This window comes from Etheostoma cragini, chromosome 3, assembly GCF_013103735.1.
Source record: "Etheostoma cragini isolate CJK2018 chromosome 3, CSU_Ecrag_1.0, whole genome shotgun sequence".
In the NCBI taxonomy this organism is placed as follows: Eukaryota; Metazoa; Chordata; class Actinopteri; order Perciformes; family Percidae; genus Etheostoma; species Etheostoma cragini.
The window spans coordinates 287988-302002 of record NC_048409.1 but is presented as its reverse complement, the minus strand read 5'-3'; the positions used below and the strand labels follow the sequence as shown (position 1 = coordinate 302002).

General features: G+C 40.3%; 2 protein-coding genes across 3 annotated transcripts in view; both read right to left on the bottom strand.

Moving 5' to 3' along the window:
* LOC117942556 (glutamate receptor ionotropic, kainate 1) overlaps positions 1–10648 on the bottom strand; it is a 29204-nt gene extending 18556 nt beyond the window's left edge. For both annotated transcript variants that reach the window (XM_034868093.1, XM_034868094.1), the window contains exon 1: positions 10356–10648. In XM_034868093.1, coding sequence (XP_034723984.1) covers positions 10356–10440 — 85 coding nt within the window. In that variant the 5' untranslated portion in view covers positions 10441–10648. The remainder of the gene's footprint in view (positions 1–10355) is intronic.
* Positions 10649–12510: 1862 nt separating this feature from the next.
* On the bottom strand, positions 12511–14015 carry LOC117942479 (claudin-8-like). The gene has a single exon (XM_034867943.1). It carries the CDS (start codon positions 13774–13776, stop codon positions 12709–12711), a length of 1068 nt encoding a protein of 355 aa, XP_034723834.1. The 5' UTR covers positions 13777–14015; the 3' UTR covers positions 12511–12708.

Sequence of the window (14015 nt, the reverse complement as noted above, 5' to 3'; positions counted from 1 at the left end):
GCATTAGCCAAATCACACTGAAGAAAAGCAGAAAGGTTATCGATCCAATGTTCTAGAATAGATCAACGGAGTTACATGTGCAGGAAAAGCTTGACATTCATGAGCCGCATGTCCCTCTCCTTCCACTCGCTTTATGTCGCCATTCTCAAATCCCTTTGCTTTAGGTAACAACAAACTCCGAGCTGACAAGCTACAAGCTAAAAATGGTCGGTGTGAAAGAACATTTGGATCGTGCAACAAGGCAGGCCTGCTTTGTTCATTCAGGGAATTATTATAAAGATTTACTAAAGAATATGTTTATGGCATGTCCTCTCCAACTGGGACATTTTGGGACAGATTGCTGTAGACACACGGCGATACACTGCTAAATGAAATTTAACTAGAGCTGGGTGATATGGAGAAAATTAATATCACAATATTTTTGACCAAATAAATCAATGTCGATATTGTGGCGAAATTGTAGTGTTGACTATTGGTGCTTTCACAAATATTCACACGAAGATTTTGGATAAATAATCATCAGTAATGTGGATATAACGACTAAGTGTTTGAAGGTAAATAATAGAAGAGCTACAACAGTCTAAGTTGTGAGACTATTTAGCAGAGCCACGGTCGTCAGCGCCTCCTAGGACGATTGGGATTGGATCAAAGAAATGCAAACGACCCAGAGGGTTTTTTCTCCTATCCCAGAATGCATCTGTGCTGTAGCTAGACTTTACCGCACAGCCCCGAGAATACTGATGGACTGACCTCACTCAGCGTAGTTGTTCACCTCCGTTACAACCATGACTGAATCAGCATCGCCTCCCGATACGATGACATCACCATACTTATGCCACCATACGATATCATTGCAATATTAAACCTATTGCAATATCCTGCGATATATTGCAATTTATAACATTTTTTCCAACTTAAAATTTTTCCCAATTTCAAAATGACGTCCCCAAACGGAAACTTAGTCAACAGCTGTTTCATCTAAAAAGAAACATTTCTCTCTTTGTTCATGTCTCTTCAGTGTTATTGCTGCAGAATGGGACAAACTGACCAACACATACATAATCTATAATACTAGATCCATACTCGGCGCCTGTGTATCAATACAGTATTGTCACTGTTGTGATACTATATTGTATGTATTTTTTTCTCTCCCCACGCCTAACCTTTACTGACTTCACCCTATTTACATGGCTTAGTTATCCCAAGCTGACACAAAGCTGGTGGGATGGTTTTGTTAGGAAGGCGTGCAAACAGAAACAAAAGCCATTCTCTAACTTCTGAAATAACATGTACACATGTAGTAGGTCGAGCTGACAGTCCGTAAGATTGCAGGCTCGGGGACGGCTCGCGGCTCTCCTCTAGCAATAACGACCCGTATCCTTAATGAAGCCCCATAACTTAATGTAATTTACTGTAAGGGGGTTAAGTGTTTCTGCTCAGGCTGCCCAAACACTGTTGCTATGAAGGTTGTGTTCCATTAAATCAGAAAGTCTAAAAATACTCTAAATATCTACCTTTTATTTTTTTCTTCTTTACATGTTTCTTTTTAGCTAATTAGTTGCCTTCTTTAGTGTGGATGAAACATGTAGGTTCTCTAGTAGAAGACAGGGAGGTTTCATTACTACCCGCATCTGTGACAAGGAAGTCCTAAGAAGTGCTTCTGCTACTTGATATGACTAAAGAATCCGTGCTTATGTGAAATTTGGTGGTCAGTTTGTAGATCTGTCCGTCATTATCCCCTTTATGTTGCACTGTAAGAGACTCCAAGGCTAAATGATGCTGCAGTGGATTAACATCGTCCACTCTTCATGTAGAAACTGCACTATATATATATTAACAGTACACAGTATTTAAGTACATACTCGCACCTGAAAGCATCATAATGGAGCGCTTTCCAGAGCACAACCAAGTGTAACATGGCGTTTGGAAATCTGTTACTCTGTGATAGTAGTAGTAGTAGTAGTAGTAGTAATAATAATAATATTGTGTAGTGTGTACAATTTACTTATTTTACCAACATTTCAAAATCCAAAGATAATCCGATTACAATGGATCATCTCTGTCAGTTGACTAATCAAGTAATCAGTTCAAAGTAATCGCTGCAGATTCTCACAAAATATTGACGACCAAATGTCAGAATATTGAAAAGGCACCTAACCTTGTGACAAACATAATAAACGCATATAGATATTTTTTAAACGCCTGCAACGTGCAACTGTCTGCTGCCTCCTTTTTATAGAAGCTCCTTCAGCAGATGCAGTCGTAAAATGCCACTTTACATTTCATTATAGTTTGCGATAGAATGAGGAGATAAACAGTGACCAAAGCTTTCAAAAGGAACTGAGAACACAACTGTCAAAATTCAATTTCAAGATCCATTTCTCTTTAAAGCACAATCCCTTGTTACCGCTGGCTGTGTGCCGGGTCACAGGCAGGGGTTGGTTCTGAGTTGAGAAGATCCTTCTAAAAACTCTTAGTCCACCACGCTGCTCCAGTAAGATGATGGTCTGGCTTGCCATGGCGGCAATATGGACACGTATTACTCTAGCTGGGCACAGTGCTACATACAAAGTTTTATATTTCAGTTACATAAAGCACAGCATGAAAAGCATTAGGATTAAGGCCAGAAAAACATTGGATAGTCATTGGATTTTCACCACCTTCATGTGGGGCGGTCAGACTCGTGTGAGATCCAGTGTCCTTATCCTTGCCCCTGCACATCGATTTCACCCAAGCCTTTTAAATGTAAATCATTTAAAACGTCTGGACCTTCAGTGATAGGATTTCTGAAATATTACATTCAGAGTTTAATGTTAGTTCTCAGCACATTGACATTCATGAGTGCAGACAGAAAAGAGTCAGGGTTAGTCAGTTTCTTTATCCTAAAACAAATAAATTGTAGGAAAAATCTTGTGTATGCGGCATCCTAGAAAACACAGATTGAAAGAAAGGTACTTTAAAAGCTCTGCCATTTTCAAAGTTGTTAATCAATAGTTGCATTAACCATGAACACAAATCATGAAGATGCCATTTTGATGCTAAAATAATTTGCAAATGACCTCACTTCAACATTGAGGCCACAGATGGCAATAGGTCATTGCACTCTCTAACAGTGTTTGAAGAACTGCCTGTGAAATTGGGATTGATTTGGAAGGAGAAGGGGCCTTTAAAAAGCTCCCCCTGAGACCTTGATTGTGAATGACCTTTTTCTTTGGTGTAGCATAGCCTCAAACCCCAAACTGAGAGAGCCTTGTCTGGACTCCCTGGTCACTAAAAGCGTGCTTGAAAGTGCCAATCCTAATTATGGTCAGCAAGCCTCAGTGAGCAGCTGCTAGGACCTGTTAAAGTCCTCAATTCTTTCCACTGCAACAGGAAATTTCCAATCCAAAATGCAAAAAACCTTAATCCAAATTTGCAAAGAAAGTGTATTACGTCTTTGATGTTTCAAGGTCTTTTTTCATTTAAAAAGAGGAAATTAACAGGAGTTTTTCTGTTGTGCTGTCTTAATTTTTCAAGCTTCAAGTATACAGACTGCAGCTAATGTCACGGGCCATATTAAGGATTCAACAACAAAATAATCCGCGTAGCAGCATCACAGCATCAATTCCAATCTGCGGTTTAGTTTGGTTTTCCTCATGCTTTAACAGGGTTGTGAAAAAAGACGGAGCAAAAGGCAAAATAGCTGCTGCTATTTAGATTTTCTCATCAACATTTTTGCAGCTGACCTCAAATTATATACATCCATTCCAATGCAAGAGATGAAAAAGGCAGCCGATATATGTACTCTATGCATCTGCAAAGTGCATTACATGGCAAATAATAAAATGAACTAAGACAAAATAATGAAACATGCTAAATGAAATCAAGTTAGCTCATGGATACAGCATTTGTCAGTGGTGTTTAATCAGATACTGTACACATTTCCCATTACAGCCAATTTAAATTGCTGCCTCCTCCAGAGAGAAACGATCATTGACAATCTCACAGTAAGTCTATAAGCCTAAGTCCTGAATAAAAACAGACCTGTTAGCAGATGTCAGACAGTGGCTGCATCCGCCCACGTTTGGGTAGGCCACTGTGTTCTGGCAAACGTGTATTTGGTTGGAAGGTTTCATGTTTGAAATAAGGTATATAACCTATTTACACACCGTTATCAGCAAAAAACAAATATGTATTTTATTGCACTTTTTACTGATCTATTTCCTCTTCGAAGCTTGGTCTAAAGGCACACTCCACAGAGAAAGAAAACCTGGCTGTCTCCTCGTTTCCTCCTGAGATGAGCTCTTAAATGAATGTGTATGGTATAGTGAGTTTCTTGATTTCCAGAGTGACGGCAGTTTGTCTGCAGCTCAGCATGAAGAGCGCTGGTCCAAGCAATCAGTGCTGGTCCACATCGAGACATGTTTACAGTGTTTCAGGAAGCTGAGCTCTTTGTTAAAAATGTCTGTGGACAACACACATTGATTAATACAGCTGAGATGGCTGCACACTGTATCAGGAAATGACCATGTACGAAAGCTCAGCTATAATCACAGTTTTTATCCTGGCCGCCATCAGACATCAACCAAACTCTACTGAATTTTTGGAAAATTGGTTTCAAATTAGCTTATATATCCATGTGGTTAAAAACTGAAACAGGACATCATCAGTCTTATCTCTACTTACATTTTCAATTAACCCCACTCTTAAGACCCCGCAGCGTTGTATGTGCATATCAAAATGAAAAAATTAGAATTAGTCTCTACCCCAGGCTTTAACAATTTTAGTCCAATGAAATTGCATTAACATTGTCAAGAGTGGCTTGTAATGATTTCCTCTTCCGTTCATGCAGACATAGTTAAGGCAGGGATGGTAAATATTTCCACTTTTTGATATATTGTTTGAAATGGTTTCTACATCCCAACAGTAATAAATAACTTTTGGGCTCTGAAAAACAACCAAAAAAGATCTGTAATCTTAAACTGCTGAGATTTTACTTTCAAATCTTACTAGCATTTCAATATTGCAATATCACGATTCTCCAAATCTTTGATTACATTTTTGTTTCATTTATGTCATTTTTAGACTACACTCATATGTAATATGTCTGACCTTTGTTCACAAAGTACCAAAAATACATTGTTGTAATTTAAACATTAATTAACAACATAATGTAACAATAACATTTCTTCAGTCAATTGGAAACTTGACAATTTGTCAATAAAGTAAGAAGGAAAACAATCCTGAGTTATGACGCCTAGCATCACAGAGTTTGGTGTTTGACGCCCCCAACGTCGTCTTCCAGGCAGCGCTATACATCCATGCATGAGCCAACAGTTATGGTTGAAGGGGCCGGTCACAGCGCTGCCTGGAAGGCTTAGTTGGGGGCTACAGAACGGGCACGCAGGCTGAAACTCAACCGGTGGTTTTTGTTGGGATAGAGCTATAAGCAGAAGGAATACCCGCTAGCAGCCAGGCTAATGTGCAATGGTAAACACACATAGCAGGACTTGTGAACATTGTCAACATAACTCATGACTCACTGGAAATCCAAAATACTTCCACACACTTCGGTGAAAGAGGAGGGGGCTCAAGTTCTGTCGATGGCATCTGCAGTGCCATGCTCTGTTCTGACTGGCTGGAGCTACGTCAGAGGAGCTTGGCTGACTCGTAGCACTTGAATATGACTGGACGTGACACGGGAGAGGGCGCTATCGACGGTTCCCTTTTTTTATTTGATATTCAAGATTGTGACTTCATTTTATTACTCAACGTGAACTTAAAAAGTTAAACGAGCATAATGACAAATACATTTAAGATGAATTCTGAAGCGGTTAGACGTATTTTTCCCATGACGATAATTTAGATAATTTATTCCTGTTGATAGGTAATAATAATAATACATTTTATCTATTATGCCCTTTACATTTCAAAAAGAAATCTCAAAGTGCTACAATTAATAGGGAGAAAAAAACAGTTTCCAGAGTACGATACAATTGACAAGCAATAATAAAACACCATAAAACTAAAATTAAAACAATGACTGTTTAAAGGCCTTTTGAAATAGTAGTGTCTTTAGTCCTTCTTAAAAGTCTAGGTCTACTTAGTAAAGGGAGTTAATGGAGATCAATATTCGAATGAAGCGTGTAACAACGTGGCGACTGCAGAGCACACAGAAAACCTTTTTGTTTACTTAAATCACACAAATGTTGCACTTATGTAATTGCACAAAGTGACAATGCGATAACACAATATTTCGAATCCATCTCTTTGCCTGTTGGGCAACCTTCACCGCACCTGTCCAGGTCCTAACCAAGTCAGTGTTTCAAATTGGGGGGTGGGTATTTCAGACTGGACGTGCTGCGATGATAGCTCAGATCCCTCAGATCCCTTTGGTCTGGTCACTGGAACATTTGGTCACTTTTAAAAAGGAAACCTTCCATCCAGAATCTTATCGGCATCCACGCTCGCCATCCACTCAGAACGTAACGTTACCACTCTCTGGCCGGCTCGCGAGCCCAAACGGTGTGTGTGCGGTGTGTGTGCCGTGTGCCTGTTGTTGTGTTTCCGGTCTAGCTAGATCCGGTGGGTGTTGTAGTTTTTCTAATGTTACTAGTTGTTGCAGCAGCATGTGAAAAAACTACAAAGTTTGCTAGGCCCAAAAGAACGTTAATCTCGCCATAAAAACATTGACGCCGTTAGAATTGGGTTAGCGTTATTGCCGTTAATAACACATATAATCTTTATAAATAAATAGAAAGATCCCTTGAATTAAAGAACTGTGACAGTACAGTATGTACAGTGGGACAGTATGTACTGAGTGGGACATTTTATATAAATCTGTCTGGTCTCTGGTTGACTAACTATGTAACGGGTGACACATTTCTTTGGCATTTTTCTACTAAAATTTCTGGTTATTGGCTTTTCGACTGCCATGTAACGGTACGATTTATTGTTCTAGCTCTACTTCAAGAGGACAGTAGCAATAGAAAATAAGCCACTGTTTAAGGTTATTCCCTTTATATCCTCACTTGGTCACATGCTTCCACTCTTAACATTGAGTTATTGTTGTCTTAAGCAGGATCAATAATTTGTAAAATAAAATGTGGACAAAGAGTAAACACATACCTTTGATCATAAATTGATCCTATATAAATTTTGCAACGTAACGCTATGGCCGGAAAATAATCCTGCCTGAACTGTGTGGCTGCTTTTGGAGTTTAACTTCCAAAACGGGTCATGGGGTCATGGCTCAGGGCATCTTTACGTTCTGCACTTCTACGTTTCATGGAGCAGGACGAACAACATTGTAAATGGGATTCGTTTTCACCACCGATGCAGAGAAATAGGGAATAAGCACCTTACACGTTATGTTTGCAGATGACACGTGGATCAATGCCCTCCCTCAATAGCCTATTAGCAAGCAAATGGACAAGAACGTTGGAGCTGTCTGGGATCATTTATGCTTCAGTAATAAATCGCTAGACAAGCTAGTCATGTGAGACACTTTTGTGTATAGTAGAAGAAGAATGCAATCATCCATATAGTCAAAAATAAAATAAACAATGTAGAAATACCTGCATATTAAATTCCAGCTTCTTTTCCAATGTAATGTGACAACTATTTCATCAGCTTTATTATTAATGCAATTTATGAAGAAAGGTGGAATGAAAATTCTTGCTAACCCTAACTCATTAATTGCATTTCAACATAATTTTAAGGATCACTGAGCTTCCATCTCATCTTTAATATGCCAGACAATGCTGTGGGGTGATGCATGCTGGGAGGTCACAAAAACAAAAGATTCTGCTCGTGCTGCAGGCAAATGCTGATAAACCCTTAGGCTTAGCTTTTTATAGACTTCTGTTCCTCCCTTAAGTGTAGAGAGCAAGAAAGATAACCGGGTTCAGGTTTAGGTAGCGTTGTGGAAACCCAAAGGAAGAGGTCAACAGTAGGGACTGATCTTTAGATCCTAATTCAAATCTGTGACTCTGTGCAATTATCACATGAAGGGGTGTCTTTTAAGGCAGAGGAACACAATGACGTAGTGTTTTGCTTTCTTCCCCTCTCCCCATCCTGGGCCAGTTCCCAGTGAGACCCCCCACCTCAACAACACCACCAGCACAACTCCAACCTGGGCCCATGCCAGACTGTGAATGAATGGGGAGGTCCTAACCAGTCTACTATCTTCGTTTGATGTAGAGCACTGAGCGTTCTCTGTTACAGGATTGCTGCTTTTGAGCCAACACCAAAATATTTAGACCAAAAGAATAAAAAACCTGGATCATAATCTGTACCATAGCCACCTAATTTATAAAACTGCTGGACGCTAGACTATTAAACTGGGAGGTGATTGCATCATATATCATATCAAAGGATAGTTCTCTGGCAGATAGTAGCTAATCACACTGTCACATCCTATGGGTCCAGTCATCATAAATAAATAAAATAGATATCACCACTAAATAAAGCATGCAAGCAAGATGAAACGAGAATTTAACAAACCGCAAACTAGAGTGGAGGCCAAGCCACAAGCTGCTGCTTCTGTGCTCCCCCCAATGAGGAGATTTGGTCGCTGCCTAAGTACCATATTTGGGGATGAGACTTTCTGTAGAAAGAAGATTAGTGTTAGTTGTTTTAAGGGCTTGAGGGAGAAGATTTACCATTATTACCAACCCCAGTGAAAAGAGTGGTAGCCAGTCACAATCTGATGCCAGAGAAATGTTAATTGAACCAAGCCACACACCATATGGGGGAGATTATGATGTGTGCGGGTCATGAAGAGAAATTACAAAGATTAGGTGGCCTCGGAGAGTGATAGATGATTTACAGAGATTAAGAATACAGTGAACAGATCGGGACTGTTAGAACCAGGATGAAGCACCGGCCTATTAGTCTCCAAAGTCTGAATGTTAAGTCTGTGGAAGTAGAGGAAAATTAGAAAAGGTTGCACTTGGAAATGAACTGAGCCTGAAGCCTAAATTAAAAAGTCATTTTTCTGATGCAATCTTCTAACCCATGAGAGGAAAAGTGGATAATTTGTTGCTGTCTAATTGATACAAAGTTACTTCAGAAATAAAAGGGGAAGAGTCGGAGCGAGAGCTCTGTTTGTCTAATTCCAAGTGAAACTCTCCAAGGCTTATCAGAAAACTTTGCATTCCATTTTTAGTTTCAATTCGTAACAAGAGTTATCTCAAGATACCTTAAAGATAGATAATGTAGTAGTTAGTTTTTACAACATTTAGTGTACAGCGGTGAAGAAGAACTCCTTTAAGGAAGAAACCTCAGCCAGACCCGATTGTAACAGTCACAATAAAGATTATGGACCAGTTCTCTCAGCTCCCCATTCACTGATGTCATTGGCCATCTGCATACATATGCACCAAGTCTAAATAACTCTGGACTTTTTTAGGGCGCGGAGAAGCCTCCGTTTCTCTGAGACAGTCCACTCTGTACTCTTCCTCTCTTGCTCTGCATCCACTTCACATTTCTCAGTCCCAAAAACCCCATCATGGCAGCAGTACATGCTTTCAGATGCAGCAGGCCAACTCAATCAGTCATCTGCCTCTGACCTGCGCTGTCGACATGGAGGAACAGAGACTCTGGCATTAGCCAACCAAAGTGGATTAATATGATTTTGATGAAAACCAATACAGTTGTTTTATGGGAAGAACCCAGCAGTTCTGTCCTCAGTGTACTTCGCGTATGAACAAAATAATCCAACAGTGAAACTTATAAGGATGCTGTACAAACATCAAAACTAAATGGAAAGTCTCTGCAGCATAAACGTATCTTTGGATTGAAAGTGAATATAAACTCACCTTTGAATAACATGCAGCTGTCTGGAGGCTTGTTGTAGGATACTGATAATATGATTCAGTAACCAGGTCTGTTAGAGTGACACAGGAACGGATAAAACTGAACCCTGACACACTGGGACTCCTTATGGGTAGTTTTGGTTGATAGTGCCAGGAGCTCCAATTACCTTAGCTATAGCATCTGAGCTGCACTATGTCTATCCATGGATGTCTTTGCATGACATCCACATGTATGTTCTCTGCATGTATTATCAGGGTTGTTTTTAATACAATGTTTAATTGGTCATCTTTTAGAAAGATGGAATTCTGCATGCTTTATAGGCACTGTGTGATGATAAGAAAATATCATGTTAATGGTGATGCCACAAAAAGCCAATTTGTTGTTACTACATACTAAAAAGAGAGGTGGTTATAATCCCAAAGGGAAATGACCTTTAACCCAGGTCTGTACATCATCTTAACACATTGTCTCAAAAGCTGATGAGTGTATGGTGTCTATTATATTGGTATATTGACAAATAGGAACAACATCAAAAATCTGACAATTTTACCACTTACCAATTCTCAGGACTTGCTGCGAAGTCAGACAAAACTCTGCTATAAAGTACAGCAATGCAAAGAACAGTCCCTTCCTTTTCGCCATGGTCCGCTCTCCAGAGTCCAATTTAACATTGATATCAGTTTTTCTGTCCTCGGTAATTCATGCTGATTACTTGCCAATCCTTGCATCCGTAACAAAAATAAACTGGTATCCGACCCACGTCCATCACTCACACATTGTAATGAGAAAAAAAAACAAAACAAGAACACACACTCCACCTGCAGCTGTCACTGATCAGAAGAACTCCAGTTTTGTCGTTCTAAGGTCCTTCAGGTGCCAGGGAGGGTGAGCTTCCCATAGTCACTATCCACACTTCCCTCTCACCATGGGCTGTTTCTAGTGCACACTTGAGTTGTAGGCAGCAACTGAGGAGGAGGAGGGGGACTGTGAGCGGGGCTCCTCCTGTCAAGGTTGCATGAATAGAAGTTGGCGTTGCTGATTAGGATTTTCAACACAAAAGCTGAATTGTTAACCAAGTGCGAACATAAAGAAAATCACATATATTGAAGCCATTAAATTTGTTTTTATCAAAATAAAATACCAAGCATCCAACACAAGTACAATTAGCTGTATGTATATTTGATTTTTTTAAATGATCAATCTTACATTATCTATCTCTACATGTGTGTGGCTTTTGATTTTACTTACCTAATCCCCAAAGGCTTTAGTCATGTAAATAATCTATATAAATATTTAGATATTAAAATATTTCGTTACTTTTTTGTGCATGTTGCTGGTGCCCAATTTACCATTATTTGAATATGCAAATGATTTTATTTTGAAATCAAGCCGTCCTTGCTTCCAGTCTCACTCTCGCTGTCTTTGGCTGACTTGACACAGCTGAGTGTCTGTCCTGTGCAGGCGTTCAATTGAGGGCACAGCCAAGCCGCTAATCCACAAACATGGATACGTCCTGAAGATTAACTTCAAATCTGGCAGCATTCGACCTCGACAACGTCTTTGCTTTGGTACACCGAGGAATGATTAAATCTTTGCTCCAGTCCTGATGGAAACGCAAATCTAATCTTCAAACTGGTCTGTGGCACTCCCTTGAAGATTAACTGTACCTTAAAGTTTTGTTACTTCAGCTAATGAACAGCAGTGGAAGCAGTGCCGCCTGCACTGTGAGTTATGAGGTTTGCACTTAAGGACACATTAGGTTCTCTGGTGCCACCTAGTGGTGACTAATGCCAGTGTCGAGGACTGGGTCAGGCTCAGTGAGCAGAACTGCCAGCATATGATTGCCTTCTAAGCATCTGTGTGTCTGTGGAGTCCCATTCAGGTAGTCTCACTTTCTTTACATTATATTTGTTAGTTTGACAGTAATAGATTGTGATTTCAGTAACATTGTCACACCAAGAATAGACTTTAAAACCCCACCCTCACCACTAGTTATTTAGTGACATTTATTCATTTTCTTAGCATTTGTAAAATATTTGATCTCTTGATGCTAGTTAGTAGGCTGGGTAAGCCCCGCCCACTCTGCTGGTGATTCGATTTAATTAATTATTTCTCCTGTTTCAGTTCGCAATTTGCAGGAACCAATCACAAACCTGGCGCACTATTGGTGGGTTTGACACAATGACGATAAATAAGCAACCAATCAGCTTCTTGTTTACATTCAACGTAGCGATCACCAAACGCCACCGATGCGCAGCAATCGTTGATGCCGCTGGTGCTGCTACGTCACTCGGATCACTGTTTCCGATGGGTTGAAGGACTATCCAATCATGTACTAGGTAATTATACTGCAACACATATGACCCACCCTAGCACAAAACATGGGCAATACGCAGGGAAGCAGGTTGCATATCAATCATAGAGACTAAAATATCATTTGGAAAACTGATGCTCCTCAGGGAAACATTAAAATTCAACACAAAACCAAAGTTGCTGAATTAACTGCTGCATCTTACAAAACTGCACCTGCCAAATAGTAAGCATGTGTCACTCAAAATGTCCATTTTATGATCAGTGCTTTTACAATAAGTGTTATTTAATTAGTAAGACATTAAAAGACAAAAAGCATTGAAACTCGTACAGTGATTATCAAAAATATTTAATAACATAATAAACTAGAAATAATAGACTTTTACTAATATGCAAATCAAACAACCCATATATAGTCTTTTGCAAAATTCAAATTACAATGATTTTTTAATGGAACACACTAATCGTCATATAAGCAGAGAAAACCTAATATTCTGGTACATGTACAGCAGTTAAAATGAGCTTGTGATGATATACTACCTAAGCATACTGCTTTGTGTCTTTAACTTTAACCAGCTAAAAAAAACACATGATTTTAGTTTATATGTATACACCAGCACTGCTCCTACTCTTTGACTTGGGTTGTATCCTTGATTCTTCATAGCCTATGAAAACAGGAGTGTGTGGAACCAGGTCCAAACTGGACTTGTCGGACGCAGTAGGATTGCCTAAATAAGTTGGTGAATAGGGTGTGGTGTTTTGCCTTAGGTACACGGAGTTGCCGGGCGTATACAGGCTCCCAAAATGATCAGAACTCTGCGTGGTGTAATGGTAAGCCGTGCTACCCACATAAGATGATGAATTTTCAGGCAGACAGGGGTTATAGACAACCGGATGGTTGATTTGTGCTCCGTCATTTGTCATTACTTGAGGAACGTTTTGAAGTGGCGTCGTAAGTTGTTGCAGAGAAGGATGGTATGCAGTAGAATGAAGGCTGGAAACACGTGAGATGGGATGATAACTCATTAGAGTTGTCTTGCTGGGTGCTGGCTGATAACCAAGCAATTTGGCTTGCCGGTACATGTCGAATGAGTCTTTCACTGAGGGAATACGGCGGCAGAGGAACAACACGGCTGAGGCAAAAAGGAAGCCCCCTGTCACCCAACCGATGTAGAGAGCCTCTCCCAGCTCCCTTCTCTGGGCATCAATTAGCAAAGGATTGTAAAAATCCCTGATTATAACATGACCTGTCCATGAGACGGGGATAAAGACACAGATGCAGGCTATGAGCTGCATACCACCTGCAACCATCAGAATGGTGGTCTTAGCCCAATCGTTGTCCTGTATACAGGATGTACACCGCATTCCTGCCAGAGCCACAAGGAGCCCCACAGCTGACAAGGCTAGAGAACAGCACATCAGACCCCTGGCTGCCGGTAGCTCCGAGGGCAGGTACAGCAGAGAGTCGTACACCTTACACTGCATCCTGATGTTGGCTTGTCTGTAGCAGTTCATCCACAAACCTTCCCAGCGGGTTTCCATCACAATTATGTTTTCCCCAATGAAAGCAGTCACCTTCCACATGGGCATCCCTGTAGTAGCCGCCGCGCCGATCAGCCCAATCAGGCCGACACACATTGCCGCTATCTCTGATACACCTTGAACCATTGTGCAGTCTACAAGAGTTCAGCTGTATCCAAATTCAAAATTTGTTTAGCCTGACTACAAATTCTGGTGGTTCAGTACAACTTCTCAAAATCGGAGGCAGAGATGATTCCAAGGCTGTGAGGATGTTCTCATCTGACGCAGTTTGTATGCTGGACAGGTTGTTTGTTATGGTAAATATGGTTTGCTGTCACCTGGTTGGCTCAGGGCAATAGGGGTAAAAAGGACTCCTGCTTATTTTG